The following is a 24,591-nucleotide window of genomic DNA, read 5'->3' on the forward strand; positions in this document are numbered from 1 at the left end:
TGTTGTGAAGATCTTGGACTAAATGAAATTAGTTCTTTTGAGTGTGCAATGACAGAAAGTAGTTCTGATAATGTTGGTTTGACTGGGAATAAGCGTAAACGAAAGAGTGCCAAGGCAAAAAATCTTGCTAGGACTGTAAATGGTAACATGACAAATACATTTGGGAGTAATCTGGATAAGAAACTTACAAGTTCTGATGAAAAAGTAGAAATAATCAAACCAAAGAAAAGGAAAAGTTCAGCAAGCAGTACATCTGTAAGCCAAGAAGAAAATGTGTTGGGAGAAAATCATGGAAATTTGATGCATGTGAGAAACTTTGACGACAATGATATTGCTAAGGATGCTCTGGACTATGGTGTTGAACAAGAAGAAGGTCTTTTAAATTTGCCGACACATCTTCAAGAAGAAGATCTGGATCAGTTAATTGCTGACACCCTTTATAAGGAGCCTGATGTTGATGCACTTTATGAAGACAAGAAGGATTTAATGTCTGGAACTGAACTGGAGGGAGATGAACACTTCAAAGAACTATTTACAAGAGTTATAAAGTGTCGCAGTCAGAAATACAAAAATCTGTCGCCCAGAGATAAAATGGATGTGTGTCTGTATGGTAAACGCTCCGGGGTACGACGGGTGGGCAAGGTTTTAGGACTTGCTACTGGTACTTTATCAGGATGGAATACAAAGTATCAGGTGTTTTTGAATGACCCCAATAGTGCAACAAGGGTAAGGGACCCTGCGGTAAATTACGGAAAACTGAGTGTCTCTGATATATGTCAACAGATAATAGATAATGACATGTCACTCGATGGGAACGTCCAAGCGGGATCCAGTACCCAAAAGTCTGACTTTGACCTCAGCGATATTGAATCTGCAGAGGTATCAGCTGTGAAATGTCTTTTTAAGGAAAAATACGCAGAAATAAAGAAAACAGTAGAAGTTGCAAGGACGATGAAGTTTAAAAACATGACTTCAGAACAAAAAATTGAAATTGTTAAATGCGCAAAATTAATCGGGATACGTCCAACAGCTCGAGTGTTGAATGTTCCGATTGGGACTTTGTCTGGATGGATTTCTAAATATAGCGGTGACCTACATCCAATATACAACATGGAGAAGAGCCTCTCCTATGGGGATTTGAATTCCAGTCTTAATCCAAGCTGGCCATATTTGTTTAAGGACCCAGGTGGCTTCTTGCCGACAATGGTTCCTTCAGGACTATTTAGTTCTATCAGTCAGTCAGAAGAACATTCACTTGAAGAATCTGCAGATTTTGGTAGTGATTCTGTGATCAATTCCAATTCAGCAAATGATATGTCAAATTCCATGAACTTTGAATAATTTTGAATTGAATTATTTGTGAATTCAATCATGACCTCTCCAATAGTTGGAATTCTAATATCTTGTTCTTGAAAGCAAATTTATGGAATGACTTAAATGTAATGTCAGCAGCATCTTAAAATTGCTTAGCTTTTTTGTTATTTAATAAACATGTTAATACATGTACTTAGTTCTACAGTAAAAGTTGTTTTGTTTGAATCTCATTCAGTATAAGATCTGTTTTTGTATTGGATAAGGGACGACAATAGTTTTTGTGAAGCTGCTTTTCGGGTACATTCCAGCATGAGGGAAAAGTTATTACATCAATTTAAAATACTTTTACATATTGTGATTTTTTTTCTAAAATAATGCTTGAACCAGAAGAGCATTGAATAAAATGTGAATTCAGCTTTCTTTTTATTTTCATCCTACTTTGCTTCCAATTTATGGTGTTGTAATTTGTTAATAAATTAAAAGGTCATTTAATATTGTCAATGTAAATGTAAACAATCATATCCTTTCTTGAAACCAATAAAAAAAATATATGTATGAAATGCGCAACACAATTTAAAGTTAAATCAATTTTTTTTTTCTCAATTTAATATAAGTGCTATTTATTGTTTTTCTGTAAATGGTTGTCATTGTTGGTGCACAGAGATAATCATGTAAACTCTAAATTTGTCTAATTTGTGACAACATAATTTAATGCTAGTTATAAGTCATTGAAAGATGTACTTAATAGTACTAAAATGTGAACACTTCAGTTTAACAAGGAATGATCCATAATAAAAGATGTTGATTATGGAGATTTTAGACTGCAGTGAGTAAAATTTACCTTTCTTATAGGTGGTACATTTTCAATGATACAAAAGTGGCAAACATGGTGCACAATTCATGTACAATAAAGTTTTATTTGTCATACGTCTTATGTTTTATTGTCATGCTTTTTGCACATATTTTTTTTATACACATCCTGTTAGTCAATTTGTTTATGAATTTGTGTTCATGTCAATGGCTAGATGTTGTTATTGTGCATTATTTTGTAATGTGAGTAGATATGAGGCAAGATTAAAATCTTCAATTATGCATGAGACTTATTAATACCTTATATGCATTCTTCATGATATTGGTAATTTTTAAGCTCCGTGAAAGGGTGGCAAGCAATCCCAAGATAAACTTTAACAGTATAGCTTCTTTTACTGAAGCATTGATAATCCTTAATACTTTATCAAAAAATTATTGCATTGACAAATTTTTAACTTGAGCACATGGGTCTTACATTAATTTTATGTAATATTGAAATTTTACCTTCCATAGTTTTTATTACATTTCTGTATAAGAACTGTCTGAAAGGGGCTAATCATCCACAAATTGTATCAAGGAGATATGATCTTAACACATGTCAATATAAAGAAGAATTTAAAGATGTGCATAAAATGGATATACAATGTAATCTAATATGTATTAAATTGTTGACTTTAAATATTGATATACACATTGAAAAAAACCCACACTGACAACTGATCTTCAGTGATCTGTTATGTCAAGCATTTTTGTCAACCTGTAGAGACACCGAGTTAAACAATCTTAACTGTAGACGTCACATTGTCTCTCCATCCAAACTCTATTTTGGATGTAGTTGAGTTTGTGGGGATATGAAACAAATTTCAATGATAATTGTATCCATCATCGTTGATGCCCTTCTGTCAGATACATGATCTCTGAAATCTAAAGTTGATTTATGAATTATATTGCAAAAGTGACCATTATTGACATCAGTATTTAACCTGGTAATTGTATACACACTTCATCTGACTTTTTTATTATATTTGTTTGCCAAGATAACATTTTTTTAGGCTTGTTATCCTGAGTTTTTAACCAGGTTTTCAACATACATGTAGTTGAAAATCCTGGTTATTAAATTTGGTTATGGCTATGCTGCCTGCGTCAAACAGGTGGTTTCAAGACAATAACTTTAGTTTGCATTGACCAATCGGATATAGCAAGCTTGCATGGATATCAGGGGGTGGGTGGGGGGGGGGGAGTTTGTATGCTTTTTGAGTCAAGGTCACTGTTATTAAAAGAAGGAAAGTTTCTATTAAATAACTTTTGAGTTTGGATGGGAAAATGTAGAGTGTAGGTACATGTAGCTACATAAAGACCTAGCTTGGGATACCATTTGGGGCCAGGCAAGGTCACTTAAAATATAAAAAGAGGGCCATGATGGCCCTTAAGGGCTCTATTGATTTCAGAGACAGCATTATTGAAGAATTGGTCAGGTGATCTAGTTTTTAGCCTCATGGCCGAAGGCCTGAAGAGCTTCTGTCATGGCGTGGTTTCTGTCGTCCGTGCGTGCGTGCGTTAGACTTTTTCTTGTTTACGCGATAAAGTCCACAGTTTTTATCCGATTCTTTCAAACTTGTTCAGTGTCTTTATATTAATGAGGACTCGAACCCTTTTGAAAATGTGTTACATCAGAGTAAAAAGTCCAGAATTATCTCCCCTTGAATTTGAGAAAATTGTGAAATAAGGCTTGTTTACGCAATAAAGTCCACAGTTTTCATCCAATCATTTCCCAACTTGCACAGTGTCTTTTTCTGAATGATGAGTCAAACCCATTGAAAATGAGCAATATCGGAGTTATAAGTCCAGAATTATCTCCCTTTGAATTTGAGAAAAAAATGAAAATCTTTAACATTTTGCCATAACTTTTGCAATATTGAAGATAGCAACTTCATATTTGGCATGCATGTGTATCTCATGGAGCTGCACATTTTTAGTGGTGAAAGGTCAAGGTCATCCTTCAAGGTAAAAGGTAAAAAAAAAAAATCAAAGCGGCGCAGAAGGGGACATAGTGTTTCCGACAAACACATTTCTTGTTTGTTTACATATAAAGTTCTATCCTTTTGAAACTTCAACGGATGTTTTATATCATCAAGGGCCAGAACCCCATTGAGAGTGAAGAAAATTTGTCCAACTTATTGTTGAAAAGGAGCCATTTGAAGTTTAAATTTTCTCTTGTTAATGCGATAAATTTCCCATTTTTGGTCTGTTTATTTAAAACTTACTCAGATTGTTTATACTATCAAGGGCTTGAGCCCTATTGATTCCAGCCAGTAGAGCGATTCAGGCCCTCATGGGCCTCTTGTTTTATAACACTTGACCAAGATTTAAACATGACCTTCCAATTGTTAAGATAAACATTCTGACCATTCTTATTGAGAATAAGTCATACATGTGACCTACAGAGAGGTAACAAGCTTATTCTAATTTTTGACCCAGTGACCCAGATTCTGGACGCACTTGACACAGATTAACCCTTTACCACTTAGAAAGTTATATTTAATTAAAGACCTTTGTTACTAGATTCAAGTTTTAAAAGCTTCATTTCCAACCCTTAGATACTGATGAGCAGCAAACAGCATAAAACCTGAACAGACTGCGAGTTACTCATGCTGTTTGCACATAGCCATTTTGACTTTGCTTCTGAGTGGGAAAGGGTTGTACTCAGCCTATATATTTTCAAGGTAAACATTCTGACTGAGTTTCATCAAGAGTGGATGAAAAATGTGGTCTCTAGATTTGTCACAAGCTTTAAGTCAACACCCCACAGCTCACGACGGACATAGGGTGATCACAATAGCTCACCTTGAAAACTTCATGCTAAGGTCAACTAAAAACAGTGAATATGTGGTTTCAGTCCAATAATTTTATTTTGCTAGGAATAATCTTCTTTAACCCTTTCCCCCATAAGAAGCAAAGTGAAAATGGCTATGCAATCAGCATAAAACCAGAACAGCCTGCGAGTAACTCGCGGTCTGTTCAGGTTTTGTGCTGTTTACTGTTCATCAGTATCTAAGGTTTGGAGATGAAGCCTTAAAAACTTTAATCTTAAATTAAATATAACTTTCTAAGGGACTACAAATGCGGGAAAATACGTATCTAGGGTTAACTGAGGATAAAGGGAGTGTACATAATACATGGGACCCTAGCTTGGGATTTTATTTGGGGCATGTCGGGTAAAGGTTAAGGTCAGTGTTACTAAAAACAGCAACATATATTGCTCTCTTTTTGGATGGAGTGATTGCAGTGAAATTTTTGTTGTAATATACTTAGAAGCAGACCAAGCATGGGAGTTCATATGTCCAGTCTGGTAAAGATCAGTCTCTATTACTATAAATACAAAAATTGTTGCAGCAGAAATTACTTCAAAACATGTATCAGTAAGTTGCAAAATACAGCAGACCAAAAAAATAGCATATTCTGTGGGGGATACAAACTGTTTCAGCTTAAGAACACAAGTTAAAATTGAGGTAATTTGCTGAATTTTTGTTTTCATGAAGTCTCCATGGAGACCTTGCTTTGGATTGCACATTAATTAATATCAAAATTATAACGTAAGCGTTGAAAACCTGGTTTTTGGCAACCTGATTTTTTGGTGTTGTCATGTATCTGGTACAGTGAAGAACAAACTACATGTGATATATATTGGTTAATAAACAACCAAAAAATGTTCATGTACATATTTATTAGCATCAATAATAAATTAAAACCAATGCTATGTTATAAAAGTATAAATACATGTATATATAAATATATACACACCTATGATATATACACACCTATGTACAAGAGTTTGCAATATAAATGTATTGATGTTCAGCTTATACATGCAAATGATGCATCATAAATAATCATTTAGGTTCTAGATTAATCATAAATAATCATTTAGGTTCTAGTATATGGCAAGATTCAGGAGTACTCTCTGAGGAAATGGTATAACAACAAGCTTTCTATTCCTAGATACATTTATCTAGAAAGGACATGCAATAGTTATGACCAAGAAAAAAGCTGAATGCACCAACAATAAATAAATAAAGAATAATAAAAAAACAACAAGATGTGTTTGAGAAACACAATGTCCCCCTATATGACGTTTGACCTTGAAGGATGACCTTGATCTTGACCCTTCACCACTCAAAATGTGCAGCTCCATGAGATACACATGCATTTCAAATATAAAATTGCTAGCTTCAATATTGCAGAAGTGACATTACATGAGCAATTTTGACCCATATATTTGACCTTGAAGGATGACCTTTCACCACTCAAAATGTGCAGCTCCATGAGATACATATGCATGCCAAATATCAAGTTGCTATCTTCAATATTGCAAAAGTACTCATAAAATAAGCGATTTGGGCCACATAATTTTGACCTCTGATCTTGAAGGATGACCTTGACCTTTCACCACTCAAAATGTGCAGCTCCATGAGATACACATGCATGCCAAATATCAAGTTGCTATCTTGAATATTGAAATACTGCAAAAGTGTATATTAAATGAGCCATTTTGACCCATATATTTGACCTTGACCTTTCACCACTCAAAATGTGCACCTCCATGAGATACATATGCATGCCAAATATCAAGTTGCTATCTTCAATATTGCAAAAGTTATTGCAAATGTTAAAGTTGGCGCAAACCAACCAACCAACCAACAGACCAACCAACAGACAGGGCAAAAACAATATGTCTCCCACTACTATAGTGGGGGACATAAAAACTGATATGTTAGAAAGAGTTATCAATATTTTTTTATACAGAATTTACATTTATAACTTAATAAATTAAGACTTTGAAAATAAATGTGTTCCTTTTTTTTGGAAATATTATTCCCAGCATGTTTGATACGGTATTTTGTACTTATTAAACATAATATTGCTTTTAAATTGTTGCCCTTCAAAATCTTCAAATCAAAATGACTTTCTTTGCATGTGATAATTTTTTATATATAACTTTCCTCAACAAAGTTGAATGGAAGATACTGAGTTACCCCCTTCATTATTAGCTCCTCTCGAAATACGCACATATGCTTATCAATCAGTGCATGCAATCATAACAGCATTTATTTCTGGCGACTGTTAACCCTTCTGGGTTATGTTTTAACAATCAATATTTTTCCAGGGTCCTTTGCAAGCACAAAGCCCATAAAAATGACACATTTGTTAAAGAGACTTTACAACTAATATAAAGTTACCTTCAGTAATTTTTATGCGAACAAACAAATGCTTCGAAATAAACCAACTCAGGTTTATGAAAAAACGTCTGACATGATTTTTGGGACAGAGAAAACAATTATCTTTTTCGCTTGATACTATCATAACTACCTCACTTTGCCCTAAAATGCCTGTATTCTAGACAGATAAAGATTCGAAAATAAAACTATAAATCTTTACCTTCAGAAAAAATCCATATTCTAATATACCCATAATGAATTTTAGCCAACTTGGATCAAAACATACCAGTGCATTTGGCAAGCAATCTGAAATACCAGTATATTTTTTGTTTGTACTTCAGGGCAAGACTATGTTACAAGTGTCAACATAGTTTACACATAACATTTCCTATGGAGAGGCATACTGAAATGTTAGCGTGTTGATAAACATTTTGTTTGTTTAATTGGATTTATTTGCGTTTTCAACAAAGTTTCAGTCACATCACTTTGGTCAATAAACCTAGCAGTACATGTACATACTAACAATTTGGCTGGGTTAGCTGGTTAAACAGGAATAAGAGACAAATCGCCCCATTGATGCAAAAAGGTACCATGCGCCATCAACTGTACATGTCACATGGTACCTTATTGCACCATTGGGGCCAAATACTGTTGCAGCTAACTGACCACTGCCATACTGGGATCAGAGGTGAAGGACCAGTGGTAGTAGGCAGGTTTTCATGATCATATATTTTGTGCCTAGGCCAGAAATCAAACCCATGGATATCAAATTTACAGTCCAGCCCTTTACAACTGAGCAAAAGAGGGGTGGGGTGGGCTAATATCAATTAGAAATGCTAATCGACAAACATCAGCCTAACAATAGGCGCATTATGTAATTAAATGCATTACGAAATAGAGGAGCTATGAAGGGGCCAAGTATTGACATCAGTTATGCACCCACAACGTAATAGTTTATCATACTAGTATATTTTTGATAATGCAAGAGCTATTTTCCAAAATCTTTGGCAACTATTTTCTGTATTACCTAAATGCAGAAGGTGATGGAAAATGAAGGGAGCTTTAAACAAAATATTTGCAAGTACAATACCAAAAACATAATTTATTGTTTAAAAAAATCAGATTCAATACAGTTGGATTATTAATAAAGGTTTCTTTTAAAATATAATTGTATTGATGAAAAGCACTGTTCAGTGATTGAATGAGTACTACAACTACATAAATACACACAGTTTTTATATACAAATCTGGACGGAAGATGTTAAAAATATCACAACAAAATTTAGTTTTGGTCCCCATTTCAAGGCAGAATATATACAAATATATACACAGATATTCAATTCAGATCTAAATAACTAAATCAAATATCAAGTAAAAAATGTTGCCAGGAGTTAGAAATTTCTATCCATAAAAACCTCCACCTGTCAACAAAAACATAAAAGAGCAAAATTCTGCTTAACAATGCCATTTCAATTATTACATAGATTATCTCAGATGAAGAAGCCTTTAAAATAAACACTGAATATCACTTTTTTGCCAACTTCTATAACGAACATGACAATGAAACATGTTTATTGGTACATGCTTACATTTCAGATCTAATAATATACAATTTTCTAATTTGTTTCAACATCAGAAATCCAAAAATAATTACCCTACAAATAACTTAAATTATATTTACAAGGAATGGAATAAGGTCAGAAAATGCAAAATTTCAACATAAATATCTAAATGCATATGACATCAAAGTTATACATGTACTTATGTAATCATAACACAAGTAAATCACACAAACATACATTTACTTCTGGTAAAGGTACTAACAAATATTGACACAAAACATACACTTTGATTACATTTCCTTGACAACTGGAAGTCTGTTTGTAGTTTTCGACTTAACAGTAGCTGTAGTAACACCAGGTTTGCTGTAATTACAATGGCAAATTAAATACAAGTATTGACCTGATGATTTTTTTTAACCCTGAACATCATCAATTCATGTAACTAGTTGAGTTTTCAAAAACAAAACACATTTATGTTTTCCAATGTTCTTTGAAGGCATTTAAAGGGGCCTTTTCACAGATTTTGGCATGTTTTGAAGTTTGTCATTAAATGCTTTATATTGATAAATGTAAACATTAAATTTTAAAAGCTCCAGTAAAAAATCAAAAATAAAATTTAAAAAAAGGAAAAAAAAAAGTAGCCCACAGCAGGGCTCGAACCAGTGACCTTCAGAATCCTGAAGTAAAAACGCATTAGCCAACTGAGCTATCCTGCCAAGCATACATAAGATGCGTATTTTATACCTTATATAAGCAATCTTCGTAGTTTCAAATTTTAACGACAACAACAGAACTCTCCAAATTATTCAATCGTTTCGCGTTGCAACACTTTATAATTTTTAGGTTTTTAAATCGTCAAAAGATGCATATAATGGCTATATTAGACCATGGCAAATGTTCAGTAATACTGTTTCCTCACAAATATCATAACTAAACCGAAAATTTGCGAATCTGAAACAACTTTTTTAAATTTTGTCAATTTACCAAACCGTGAAAAGATCCCTTTAACTTAAAATAGGTAATTTACCAAACCGTGAAAAGATCCCTTTAACTTAAAATAGGTAACAAAAACTAAATGCCCACAAAGTTAATATAGCATGTTACATTATAACCGAAAACGCATACTGCAGAAGATCTTGTCTGACAAATACATTTTCATCAAAACTATGAGATATTTGTGTAAATCATGGAAAACAATTTCAAAAGAGAGAGAGTTGTTGCTCTATTTAAACTAGTCTAGGTGAAATTGCAATCAATATTGAAACAATTTTAAAAGCCTTTACACAGAACAAATTAAAACTTCCACCATTTAACTCATTTTAACTACCCGTAACTGTTAAAACCATCATCCAACAAAAAAACAAAACATGGAAAAGCATAGCTGTGAATCAAACTAGTAAATTAAAAACAAGAGCACCGCCTTGCGGGTGCAGACCGCTCATCTATTTTCTTTTTAAAGATGAAGGGACTCTCATTTTCAATCACAAAGGAGGGAGGGGTGGATAGAAGAGGGGTGCATTGTGTGGGGGTGTGGACATTTATTACATTATCTTCCAAAAATGCGAAAAAAAGGAAAAAAAAAATCGGGGGGTGGATGGGGGGGGTGGGGATTCTTGGGTGCGATGGTTGGACGGTATTTCAAACATAAAATAATAAAAATAAATATTTGTGTTTTTTTTAACCGTTTCAAAAAAAATAAATTGGGGGGGGGGGGTGAGGTGGGGGGGGGGGGGGGTATAGTGTGAGGGTGTGGTGGTAATTTGTGAGATGATCTTAAAAAAAAAAAAAAAAAAAAAAATTTAGGGGTGGGGGGAAGGGGGGTGGGGGGGTGTTTCTTGGGTGCGATGGTTGGACAGTATTTCAACCATAAAATAATCAAAATAAATAGTTTAGTTTTTTAACCGTTAAAAAAAATGGGGGGGGGGGGGGGGAGGGGGGGGGGGGGTGGAGTCTATTATGGTATGTCAGGTAAGAGTAGTTTTGTCAAAGTATCAATCAAATCTAATCATAAACAAAGAAGTTATGGCAATTTTAGCAAAATTTAATAATTTGACCTTGAGAGTCAAGGTCATTCAAAGGTCAAGGTAAAATTCAACTTGCCAGGTACAGTAACCTCATGATAGCATGAAAGTATTTGAAGTTTGAAAGCAATAGCCTTGATACTTAAGAAGTAAAGTGGATTGAAACACAAAATTTAACCATATATTCAAAGTTACTAAGTCAAAAAAGGGCCACAATTCCGTAAAAATGACATCCAGAGTTATGCAACTTTTACTGTACCCTTATGATAGTTTGCGAGTGTTCCAAGTATGAAAGCAATATCTATAATACTTAAGGGGTAAAGTGGACCAAAACACAAAACTTAACCAAACTTTCAATTTTCTAAGTATAAAGGGCCCATAATTCTGTCCAAATGCCAGTCAGAGTTACATAACTTTGCCTGCACAGTCCCCTTACGATAGTTAATAATGGTTGCAAGTATGAAAGCAATAGCTTTGATACTGTAGGAATAAAGTGGACCTAAACACAAAACATAACCAAATTTTCAATTTTCTAAGTATAAAAAGGGCACATAATTCTGTCAAAATGCCAGTCAGAGTTGCATTACTTTGCCTGCACAGTCCCATTATGATAGTTAGTAAGTGTTTCAAGAATGAAAGCAATAGCTTTGATACTTAAGGAATAAAATGGACCTAAACACAAAACTTAACCAAAATTTTCAATTTTCTAAGTATAAAAAGGGCACATAATTCTGTCAAAATGCATGCCAGAGTTATCTAACTTTGCCTGCCCAGTCCCCTCATGATAGTAAGTAAGTGTACCAAGTTTGAATGCAATAGCATTGATACTTTCTGAAAAAAGTGGACCTAAACGCAAAACTTAACCAAAATTTTCAATTTTCTAAGTATAAAAAGGGCACATAATTCCGTCAAAATGCACGCCAGAGTTATCTAACTTTGCCTGTCCAGTCCCCTCATGATAGTAAGTAAGTGTACCAAGTTTGAATGCAATAGCATTGATACTTTCTGAGAAAAGTGGACCTAAACGCAAAACTTAACCGGACGCCGACGCAGACGCCGACGCCAAGGTGATGACAATAGCTCATAATTTTTTTTCAAAAAATAGATGAGCTAAAAACAATGTCTAAAACAAGAGCACCGCCTTGCGGGTGCAGACCGCTCATCTATTTTCTTTTTAAAGGTGAAGGGACTCTCATTTTCAATCACAAAGGAGGGAGGAGTGGAGTGAAGAGGGGTGTATAGTGTGGGGTTGTGGACATTTATTACATTATCTTCCAAAAAAGCGAAAAAAAAAAAAAAAAAATAAAAAAATCGGGGGGGGGGGGGGGGGGTATAGTGTGAGGGTGTGGTGATAATTTGTGAGATGATCTTAAAAAAAAAAAAAAAAAAAAAAAAAAATCAAAAAAAAAATTTGGGGGGGGGGGGGGTGGGGGGGGTGGGGTGGGGGTATAGTGTGAGGGTGTGGTGGTCATTTGTGAGATGATCTTATAAAAAAAAAAAAAAAAAAAAAAAAAAAAATTAGGGGGGAGGGGAGGGGGGGGAGGGGGGGGAGGGCACGGGGGATGGTTTGGGTGAAGTCTATTGTGGTATGTCAGGTAAGAGTAGTTTTATCAAAGTATCAATCAAATCTAATCATAAATAAAGAAGTTATGGCAATTTTAGCAAAATTTAATAATTTGACCTTGAGAGTCAAGGTCATTCAAAGGTCAAAGTAAAATTCAAGTTGCCAGGTACAGTAACCTCATGATAGCATGTAAGTATTTGAAGTTTGAAAGCAATAGCCTTGATACTTCGAGTGGATCGAAACACAAAATTTAACCATATATTAAAAGTTACTAAGTCAAAAAAGGGCCATAATTCCGTAACAATGACAACCAGAGTTATGCAACTTGTCCTTTTACTGTACCCTTATGATAGTTTGTGAGTGTTCCAAGTATGAAAGCAATATCTATGATACTTTAGGGGTAAAGTGACCAAAACATAAATCTTAACCAAATTTTCAATTTTCTAAGTATAAAGGGCCCATAATTCCGTCCAAATGCCAGTCAGAGTTACATAACTTTGCCTGCACCGTCCCCTTATGATAGTTCATAAATCTTGCAAGTATGAAAGCAATAGCTTTGATACTGTAGGAATAAAGTGGACCTAAACACAAAACTTAATCAAATTTTCAATTTTCTAAGTATAAAAAGGGCACATAATTCTGTCAAAATGCCAGTCAGAGTTACATTACTTTGCCTGCACAGTCCCCTTATGATAGTTAGTAAGTGTTGCAAGTATGAAAGCAATAGCTTTGATGCTTAAGGAATAAAATGGACCTAAACACAAAACTTAACCAAAATTGTCAATTTTCTAAGTATAAAAAGGGCACATAATTCTGTCAAAATGCATGCCAGAGTTATCTAACTTTGCCTGCCCAGTCCCCTCATGATAGTAAGTAAGTGTACCAAGTTTGAATGCAATAGCATTGATACTTACTGAGAAAAGTGGAACTAAACGCAAAACTTAACCAAAATTTGCAATTTTTTAAGTATAAAAAGGGCACATAATTATGTCAAAATGCACGCCAGAGTTATCTAACTTTGCCTGCCTAGTCCCCTCATGATAGTAAGTAAGTGTACCAAGTTTGAATGCAATAGCATTGATACTTTCTGAGAAAAGTGGACCTAAACGCAAAACTTAACCGGACGCCGACGCCAACGCCAACGCCGACGCCGACGCCAAGGTGATGACAATAGCTCATAATTTTTTTTCAAAAAATAGATGAGCTAAAAATTACATTTTGTATATCATGACAATAAATTTCATTCAAACCTGCATATATATAAAATCATTGCGTCCCTTACAGCCTAGAGAGCTTTAGCACATATCAGAATATAGGTCAGGGTCAAAGCTCCGTATGGAAATCTTAATTTATGTAGTTTTTTTCAGTGAAAATTTCAGCTGAAATAAAATACATAAAATGCTATGTTTTTTGCTTACAGAATGATTGTCAATAAATCGTAATTGACCTTTCACCTGTTCAAAATGAAGCCTTTTACGCATAAAAACAGATGAATGTCAATGATATAGCCAGAGACTTCAGGACATTCAGGTTTTAAAGAAATTTTCTTAAGTTTTCATAAGGAGCTATGAATAAGGCCCTGTTCTCTTTAGAGGATTGACAACTAGAAGTTCATATGGGGTTTAGCGGACACAGACAGGGACCTGTATGACCTATCCGGGGTCCCATTTGTGTCCCTTGTTGGTGGCGTATCCCGAATCACCATACCATCGTCCGGATGAGGGGACTTTGTGTTAAGACCAGGAGTCTTCGTCAATCCTTGCACTTTTCCGTGCCTAAACTGGATCAATGGCAGATTTTTGCGGGACGTTCTGCCAGACATTGGGGAGTTGACTCCAGGGTCATCGTTTCCCACGGAGCTTGATGAGCCAATGCCATTGTTCATTGGCTGAGTGGAGTGTGCTCGCCTCTCATTGGTCAAATTTGATTCTTTGCCATCTCGGTTCCGGTACTGCGATTGGCCACCAGAATTTGCATCACGGTTCCGCAGTTCAGACTTTATCTGGTCGCTTGAAGGAAAGCTGTGCATTGTGTAGTGTTTACGGTGTGTATGTTTTCGTGGTGTGCTAGTGGGAGTTTCACCCGCGTCCCTAGACTTTCGTGGCGTCATGAACATATCAGACGCAAGGCTTCCTGTTGACAAGTCCAAATTTGAATCATAATCCGGCTTTAGGGGTCCAAAGTTTTTATCAGCTATGCTGAGGTCTGATTCTGATTTGCTATTGTTTCTATGCAGGTTCGTACTGGCCCTTGTAAGCGTGTCTCTCAATGGTGTGTACCTATAGGTGTCATTATTATTATCTGTCCATAGTTTCAGCTCTTTGTCTTCAGAACTGAGGTCGGGCACAGATATAGGTCGGTACAATGAGGGTGAAGATCTTGCCAAACTTGAGTACAATGGTGTGGTGCTCTTAGCCCTTCCCATTTCAGTGTCACGGAAAGCTGATTTCTCATCATCGAAATTCTGTTCGTCATCTCCGGCGCGATTATACCGTCCGGAATGTATGTCACGCGTGGAGATAAGAGTCCTTGATCGTTTCTTATCACCGCTAGTATTTCTTTGTCTGCCTTCCTCGAAATCGAAATCAGAATTCTTATTTCTCAGGGAGATGTGCATCTCTCTGGGAGATTTCGCAGAGAGCGGTCTATTTTCAGGAAGACAGGTGTCAAATTCTCGCAGTTCCCTTGACGATTTGGCAGAAGTAGGTCGATTCTCTGAACGCCTTGTATTAAAAGAGTTTACATTCTGGGGATCGTTTTTCATATCATGCATTCCAAACGGCTCAGGATTTTCGTTGTATCTATCCCCTCTCATGGTAATATTCATCTCTCGAGGCGATTTTGTGAAAGATCTATTCTTGGGGCTGAAAGGGTCCTCATATATGCTAGAACTCACACTTATGTCCTTTCCAGAATTCAACACTGGTGTCCGTGACCTTTCACCTTTTGTGCCACTCGTGAACGACACTGACCTTTGACCTTTTGGCGAAATTCCTGCATCCCGTGAGGTGGAACGGGATCGAGATTTCAACTGGCGTTCGTCAAGGATGAATTCATCTGATTTTGGAGTTGTTGAGCGCGAACTTGGATTGCTGGACAAGTTTTCAAGAGCCTCTTCCACAGCTAAAAGCTTGCTTTCCAGTGTGGCCCTGTAACAAGGATATGAAAAATATTGTCTATGATAACCTACACTTATATCTTATCTTAGATTGTATTTAAACAAGAGCTGTCAGAGGACAGCGCGCTCGACTATACTAGTGCTTGACAGTATAACTTAAGCAATCATGGGGAAATTGTTCATATTCAATAATTTATTAGACGATCTTTCAAAAATAAAAAAAGTAAAAAAAAACATTTTTTTTTTTTGGGGGGGGGGGGGGGGGGTAGGGGTGAGAGGGGGGTATAATGTGGGGTGTGGTAATTTATAAGATGTTTAAAAAAAAAATGGGGGGGGGGTAGGGGGGTAAGATGGGGGGGGGTATAATGTGGGGTGGGGTAATTTATTAGATGTTTAAAAAAATATATATATTTTTTTTTTGGGGGGGGGTGGAGGGGGGTAGGGGTGTGGGGGGTTATAATGTGGGGTGTGGTAATTTATTAGATGATGTTAAAAAAAAAAATTTTTGCGGGGGTGGGGGGTGCGAGGGGGGGTATAATGTGGGGTGGGGTAATTTATAAGATGATGTTTAAAAAAATATTTTTTATTTTGGGGAGGGTGAGGTTGGGGGGGGGGGGAGGGATTCTGGTAGGGGCGTGGGGTATTGTTTGGGTTGAATCAATTGTGGTATTCAGGTAAGTGTTGTTTTGTCAAAGTAATAATAAAATGTGATCATAAACAAAGAAGTTATGGCAATTTAAGCAAAATGTTCAATTATCTAAGTGTAAAAGGGGCCATAATTATGTCAAAATGCTTGATACAGTGGTCTGCTCTTGTTTATAGGTTGGGGTAATGTTGGTAAACAAGTATGCAACATATAAAACCAATATGTCAAAGGATATAGGAAATATTTGGGGTAGTACACAAACTTTAACATAGATTTATCAATAATATGCATATTTTAAGTATAAAAGGGGCAATAATTATGACAAAATGCTTGATAGAGTTGTCTGCTCTTGTTTATAGGTTGGGGTGATGTTGGTAAACAAGTATGCAAACAAGGGCTGTTTGTAAAACATGCATGCCCCCCATATGGGCTGTCCGTTGTAGTGGCAGCCATTGTGTGAATACGTTTTTTTGTCACTGTGACCTTGACCTTTGACCTAGTGACCTGAAAATCAATAGGGGTCATCTGCGAGTCACGATCAATGTACCTATGAAGTGTCATGATCCTAGGCAAAAGTGTTCTTCCGTTATCATCCGAAAATCATTTTACTATTTCGGGTCACCGTGACCTTGACCTTTGACCTTGTCATCTCAAAATCAATAGGGGTCATCTGCGAGTCATGATCAATCTACCTGTAAAGTTTCATGATCCTAAGCATATGCGTTCTTGAGTTATCATCCGAAAACCATTTTACTATTTTGGGTCACCGTGACCTTTGACCTAGTGACCTCAAAATCAATAGGGGTCATCTGCGAGTCATGATCAATCTACCCTTGAAGTTTCATGATCCTAGGCGTATGCATTCTTGAGTTATCATCCGGAAACGATTTTACTATTTCGGGTCACTGTGACCTTGACCTTTGACCTAGTGACCTCAAAATCAATAGGGGTCATCTGAGAGTCATGATCAATCTACCCATGAAGTTTCATGATCCTAGGCGTATGCGTTCTTGAGTTATCATTCAAAACCCATTTTACTGTTTGTAAAACATGCATGCCCCCCATATGGGCTGTCCGTTGTAGTGGCAGCCATTGTGTGAATACGTTTTTTGTCACCGTGACCTTGACCTTTGACCTAGTGACCTCAAAATCAATAGGGTTCATCTGCGAGTCATGATCAATGTACCTATAAAGTTTCATGATCCTAGGCCCAAGCGTTCTTGAGTTATCATCTGACAACCACCTGGTGGACGGACCGACAGAAAGACCGACAGACCGACCGACATGAGCAAAGCAATATACCCCCTCTTCTTCGAAGGGGGGCATAAATATGAAAGCAATATGTCAAGGGACAATGAAAATAAATGGGGTAGTACGAAAACTTTAACATTTGCTGCATATTCTTAGTGGAAAAAGGGGCCATTATTATGACAAAATGCTTGATAGAGTTGTCTGCTCTTGTTTATAGGTTGGGGTCATGTTGGTAAACAAGTATGCAAAATATGAAAGCAAAATGTCAAGGGACAAAGAAAATATTTGGGGTAGTACAAAAACTTTAACATTTGCACGCTTACGCAGACGCCGGGGTGAGTAGGAAGCTCCACTATATATATTTCATATATAATAGTCGAGCTAAAAAATGTAAGTACACTTATCATTTTCCCATATTTGTAGTATGTGCATTTTCCTTAATGCTGTATTTACTCATACTAACATGCCATGACTAAGTGTTAATTCGAGTGAACAAATTGAACACAAACACGAAATATCAATAAAAAATCGCAATATTTTCCAAAATGGCTTATTTAAAGCGAATGTAAATTTAATATTAAACTTTGTTTGCCTCTTGACATAAATCGCACGCACAGATGCAAAGCCACATATTGATTTATTCAGGGCAAATAACTCTGCATCACACTGTTTTGATAATGACAAAAATAACGCCTTGCAGTTCTACCAGGTGAAAACTAGAATCTTTTAAAGTTTCGTTTTGAACACAGAAAACTGAGACATATAGTCGATATGTACTCTTTTGTTAAACATTTAAGATTTGCCAAAGTTCAAGAGCATAACTCTGCCAAGAATACCGAGACATAAAGGAAAATTACATCTTGCACTTCCACAGTGTCGAAACAACATATCTATTAAGATAAATGTAAAAAGGCAAAAAACTAAGAGACAAGTTCGCAACACAAAGTACAAATGTACAGCGCAACAAACAACCGACCAACCAACCCAACAATCAACAGGGTGATTCCAGCATACCCCAAACGACCTTGTTTACAAAGGGATAATCACTAAATCTTTAATTAACTTTGTATTCGTGAAAAGCCCTGTCAGATCACATTCCAGCATTTTTGTACTCATTAACTTTGTTCCCTTATATATTTGTAATGTGACATCAATTTCTTTTACAGAAAATCTGAGTATAAAATATTTTGATACAAATCAATTGCCATCTAAGATGTTTCTATCATACTGTCTTTGACTATTTTATAATATAGACCCATATTTTTACTTGAACAATTTTTCATACCCAACAAGTTCAGTCTCCAAGATGGTTCTGACATTCTGCCTATAGAAGTCCTTGATCTGTTGAAACGTCGTCATTCTCTCTCGATCCATTTCTATCTTCACTGTTTCTGCCGCCCGCACGTTTGTCTGTGTTATGTGACGCAAAACATCGTCTGCAATAAATCACATCGACAAAATGCCATGATTTTAATCTTTGCGACATAGAGAATACAAGGAACATGTTGAATGCTGAGAAGTTTATTAAGCATGGCCTAGAACACATGGCGAGAAAAAAATTAAAATATTGACAATTACCTGGGATATTTTTAATTCCGACATATATATGAGAGACATAAAATTACCAGCATCATGCAAACAACTGGTCTTTTACCATATGTGGCCAGAGTAGCCCGAGGATAGTCCAAGTAATTGCGCATTCTAGTCAGAAACTAAGCTGTAATCTATAAGGTAACACAATATTTCTTTGTCTCAATAGCGCACAGTGTTGCTCTGATCAGATGGTGGGATGTGCAGGCTGGGCTAGAGCTAAACTGGCCGCATATGGCATAAGACCAATTTTTGGATGACGCTTGTCAATTTATGCTATGCAATTATACCAAATATCATCGTTGCTCTGCTTATGTTACCTTTATTTCAGCCATGCTGGAATAGTACTTATTTTGACAATGCACTCCTTATGATATATTGATCTCAATAAGGTGAATGAAGGAGAAATCATGCCCGTGCTTGATAATCATAAACGAAACCCTAAATAAAAACCTTCCAGTTTCTGACCGTTGATCTTTGCAACCCTGTCCAGATACTGGGTTCCTTACCTTTGATCTTTGCAACCGTGTCCAGATACTGGGACCTCAGCTCTGTCACTGTCTTGTCAATTTCTTCTACTTCTCCTTGCTGTAAAGAACATGTTTGGAAAAAAATGATAAATTTAACTCAGGGTTATTCCTGGCCATTTTGGAAAAAAATGTTATTTCTGGATTGGGAATTCGTTTGTGCGAAAAGTTGTATACTTTGTTAGATGTAATTGAAATAAAATTGAGATACAATAATCATAAGCACTTCCTTCTAATTTTTGTTTTTGTTTAAAATTGTTATGTTTTTTTCAAATAGGGATTTTTTTAACAACATTGACGAATGGACAAGTAGATAAGCCAGGAAAGGGCCTTGAACTTAAGATTGGCCTATAACCATCAGCATAATGTTATGCTTTAACCATTGGGTATTCTATAAGATTCAGTATTGTAAAGGAGGAAATCAGCTTAGGTAAGGTGAAAGTATATTAAGTTTCCACACAATGCATTATTGAACAAATAAGCTTATCACATTCAGTCTAGACTATATGACTACTAGGGATGTCATATACAATGTATACATATCCAGCTTTCCGCATATAAAGAAACGGTGTAAGTATTCGGATAGTTAATTAGTATCCGAACATTTGTGAAAACATTAATAACAAAATACAAACACAATATTTCTCTTTTTTTAGGCGCAGATATTGATGCAATCCACATAGGTCCTCTACATTTGTTAAAAAATATACACATTTCAAAATTACACAGAACTTTTGACTCCAAATTTCGACTGACAGAATTTAATATTAACTTTAACACTGACATTGATATGGCAAAAATATACTACACTTAATAATACATCTGTAATAAATTCATTAAGTCACACTTATTTAACTTACCACGTTGGGTGTCGGTGTGATGCCCCGCCCCACGCCTGCAGCCTGACCATGCTTCAACAAGGCCTCTTTCTCCAGCAGGTGTTTACGTTTGAGCTCATCCACGATGGTAAAGTGCTTCTTCTGGAGTTCAATCATTTTTGTCTTCATGGCATTCATGGCAACTTCGTTCTCGGCCTCGAGAGCTTTGCGAAGGCTTTCTAATTCCGTTCTATAAAGAAACAAAAAGATTAATGAAAAGTGCACACACATTGTCCAGCTTGTGGGGACACTAGTTGACTGTTTTACCCAGAAATTTAGTTTTGTTTACCTTTAAAATGATAATTTATAGGCAATTATCGATGGATAAGGCGCATTTTGATAGCATCAAGTACAAATTAAAATGCCTACAGCTTTCTCACAAATAAACCTAATAACTGATAATTGCTTTTTCAGAGGTATGAAAGTGATCATTGCTCATAAAAAATTGTATCTTGCTCATGTATACTTCATGGTGACAACATCTTATAAGTTTCTACTTCATCACTTCAGAAATGTGGAAAAAGTTAAACCAACCAACAGTGACTCCAACATAACCCTCCCTGCACAGGTAACCCATTCCATGTACTTGCCTGTATTTGTGTTTCATGTCCTTGAGTAGTTTCTCCATCTTGGAATTGCGGGCAGACAACTCCTCAAGTCTCTGTGTACAGCTGGCAATCTCCTTCCTACAGAACATGAAATACAGATGTACGAAACACTGATGTATACAATTTGAGAAAAACAGGCAGGTGGAATACAGTGTGAGAAGTCCAGATGTGTGTTTTCAAGTGTATGAAATCAGGTGCAGCATTCAAGGTGTTTTTTTGCCAACTTCTTCTTTTCTAGACTTTATTAGGTTATATGCAAAGCAAATTTATGTGACAAGATTTTTGTCTAGTGATTTTTTTTGCAAGAATCCTTAAAAACAAGACCTGAAGCAGAATGATCACAGTCTTAGTTACCTATAGCTTGTCTCCAGATTCTGTGCGGACTCCACATTCGTAGACCGGTCCTCCTTCACTTTTTGAAGCTCAGCCTGGGCATACCAAAATAGAGCATAAATAATCTTTCTTTCTAGGTATGATATTTTCTATGAAGAGAGATAAGAACAAATATTACCATATCTGACACTCTTAAGTAGACTTTAAACTGATAAAATTGTTCTATGTGTCATTTTGTACCTAAATCTTAAACTCCTTTATGTTCATCCGTTCTTAATCTGACACACCCAAATTAAAATATCAAAATCAAATCTGGCTTATACTAATATTTTAACAAGGGCGCCGCCTTGTGGGTGCAGACTGCTCATCTATTTTTCTTTTTGAAGGTGAAGGGACCTATCTCAATGCTTCAATCAAAAAGGAGGGAGAGGTGGGGTGTATAGTGTGAGGGTGTGGTCATTTATTACATTATCTTCCAAAAATAAGAAATAAAAAAGCACAAAAAATGACCTTGACCTTTCACCACTCAAAATGTGCAGCTCCATTAGATGCACATGCATGCCAAATATGAAGTTGCTATCTTCAATATTACAAAAGCTATGGCAAATGTTAAAGTTTGACCAAACCAACGTACAGACCAACAGACAGGGCAAAAACAATATGTACCCCACTATAGTGAAGGTGTATATAATTATTTTTTTTTTGGGGGGGGGGGGGGGTCGGGGGTATAGTGTGAGGGTGTGGTCATTTATTAGATGATCTTTCAAAAATACCAAAATTTAAAAAAACAAAAAACTTTTTTTTTTGGGGGGGGGGGGGATTCTGAGCGGGGGGGGGGAGCATGGGGGGGATGGTTTGGGTGGAGTCTATTGTAGTATGTCAGGTAAGAGTTGTTTTGTCAAACTGTCAAAGTATCAATCAAATCTGATCATAAATAACAAAGTCATGGCAATTTTAGCAAGGTCAAGGTCATTCAAAGGTCAAAGTTAAATTAAACTTACCAGGTACAGTACCCTCATAATAGTATGAAAGTATTTGAAGTTTGAAAGCAAAAGCCATGATACTTTAGAAGTAAAGTGGTTGTAAACACAAAATTTTACCATATATTCCAAGTTACTAAGTCAAAAAAGGGCCATAATTCCGTCAAAATGACATCCACTTATGCAACTTGTCCTGTACAGTCCCCTTATGATAGAGTGCGATACTTTAGGAGTAAAGTGGACCAAAACACAAAACTTAACGAAATTTTAAATTTTCTATGTACATGTATAAAGGGGCCATAAATCTGTTAAAATGCCAGTCAGAGTTACATAACTTTGCCTGCAGAGTCCCCTTATGATAATTAGTAAGAGTCGCAAGTAAGAAATCAATAGCTTTGTAACTTTAGGAATAAAGTGGACCGTAACACAGAACTTAACCAAATTTTCAATTTTCTAAGTATAAAAAGGGCACACAATTCTGTCAAAATACATGCCAGATTTATCTAACTTTGTCTGCCCAGTCCCCTCATGATAGTAAGAGTACCAAGTTTGAATGCAATAGCTTTGATACTTTATGAGAAAAGTGGACCTAAACACAAAACTTAACCGGACCCGACGCCAAGGTGATGACAATAGCTCTTTTTTTTTTTCAAAAAATAGATGAGCTAAAAACACAAACTGTGCAATTTTTCGGAAGTAAACATGCATGTGAACAGTGTGCATGATAATAATCACTATTTAATCTCATCTCTCTTTGGTTTTATTATAGATTTATACTAAACATAAACTATTTAAACAAACATGTTATGTAAGAATGGATCATGTTGGCTCCATGTATGTAGCCTTTTCTTACCTGCAGTTTCTCCTGATTCTGAACGCCTTTGCTCAATTTTATGTTCAATTCATCACATTCCTGTTTGTACTTCTCACACTTCCCCTGGGTCTCTGTCAGCTCATCTTTGAAGCCCTACCATTAAATGGGTACACATATTTTATGTTACCATCCATTCGGGGAATTAATCTTTACAACCTTCATAAACATGTACTTAACAACAAAAACACAACAAACACGTAAGCTTTTCACAGTAAGTTGTGTATGATAAGCAACTAACAACTATTTTTAAGCAAACTTTGTTAAATAAATTAATAAAAATTACCAGTTGAATACATCAGCATTATAAGTATAAACAATTTGGACAGTCATATAAGTCTTAAGTGTACTGCTTTCATTCATAACAAGAGATGTGTTTGTCAGAAACACAATGCCCCCTTTTGCGCCGCTTTGAAACCATATATTTGACCTTTGACCTTGAAGGATGACCTTGACCTTTCATCACTCAAAATGTGCAGCTCCATGAGATACACATGCATGCCAAACATCAAGTTGCTATCTGAAGCAACATAGAAGTTATGAGCATTTTGTGAAACCTTAATGCGAAACCTAAATGCAAAGTGTGACGGAAAGACAGACAGACGGGCGGTCCAATCACTATATGCCCTCCTTCGGGGGCATAAAAATGTAAAACGTGACAAGTTTGCATCATATGTACATGACTGTATTAGATTGTATTAGACATCTATTTTCAATATTTTGTTTGTAACTTGTAAGTTGATTTGTAAGGATAAAATCATGAAATTGTTTACAGTTTTCCTTAAACATACCTTGAGCAATTCTTTGGCTTTCTTAAGTTCACCTTCCAGCCTGTTTTTGTCTTCAACCTGCGTCTCTAGGGACTGAACCTTCTCTGTTATCAACTTTAACTGAAGTTAAAGGAAAGTCATTTATCGTAAACTCTGTCCAACTTATTGACATGATCACCTGTTCCCTCCACAATTTTTCCCGTTTGGGAATGGGTCAATTTACTCTAATTTTGTGAAAAAAATAGCATTCAGTGGGAGAGGATATTTGTGGTACATTGACAATATTGACTATCCTTAAATGTCTCTTTAATGATCTGTACTATTTCTTACAAAGTTTTGCCTTTAATTGTTAGCTACAGCTCTTCCATTCATTAGTTGCACTCATTGTCATTAAATTCTAAACTGTCCTATACTAACAATTAAAGATTGCATATCGAAAAACAGCAAAACGTACACATAAATATAATAGAAATACAATTTGTTGTGAGCTATAACAAAAACAAAAAGAGAGCAACAACCAATTTTTAAAAGT

General features: G+C 35.9%; 1 protein-coding gene and 1 long non-coding RNA gene across 2 annotated transcripts in view; both read right to left on the minus strand.

Moving 5' to 3' along the window:
• Positions 1-5,833: 5,833 nt before the first annotated feature.
• On the minus strand, positions 5,834-10,489 carry LOC127867702 (uncharacterized). The gene is made up of 2 exons (XR_008043622.1): positions 6,559-10,489; positions 5,834-6,418 (listed from the first exon to the last, which is right to left on the minus strand). It is a non-coding gene; the product is annotated as an uncharacterized LOC127867702 (long non-coding RNA).
• Positions 10,490-13,699: 3,210 nt separating this feature from the next.
• The window catches only part of LOC127869837 (centromere-associated protein E-like), a 60,217-nt gene continuing 49,325 nt past the window's right edge, over positions 13,700-24,591 (minus strand). Inside the window, exons 28-35 of the mRNA XM_052412497.1 lie at positions 24,081-24,179; positions 23,272-23,385; positions 21,460-21,533; positions 21,088-21,183; positions 20,480-20,687; positions 19,602-19,680; positions 18,788-18,938; positions 13,700-15,636 (exon numbers count right to left, since the gene is read on the minus strand). Coding sequence (XP_052268457.1) covers positions 14,091-15,636; positions 18,788-18,938; positions 19,602-19,680; positions 20,480-20,687; positions 21,088-21,183; positions 21,460-21,533; positions 23,272-23,385; positions 24,081-24,179 — 2,367 coding nt within the window. The 3' untranslated portion in view covers positions 13,700-14,090. The remainder of the gene's footprint in view (positions 15,637-18,787; positions 18,939-19,601; positions 19,681-20,479; positions 20,688-21,087; positions 21,184-21,459; positions 21,534-23,271; positions 23,386-24,080; positions 24,180-24,591) is intronic.

Source organism: Dreissena polymorpha, chromosome 2, assembly GCF_020536995.1.
Source record: "Dreissena polymorpha isolate Duluth1 chromosome 2, UMN_Dpol_1.0, whole genome shotgun sequence".
NCBI lineage: Eukaryota > Metazoa > Mollusca > Bivalvia > Myida > Dreissenidae > Dreissena > Dreissena polymorpha.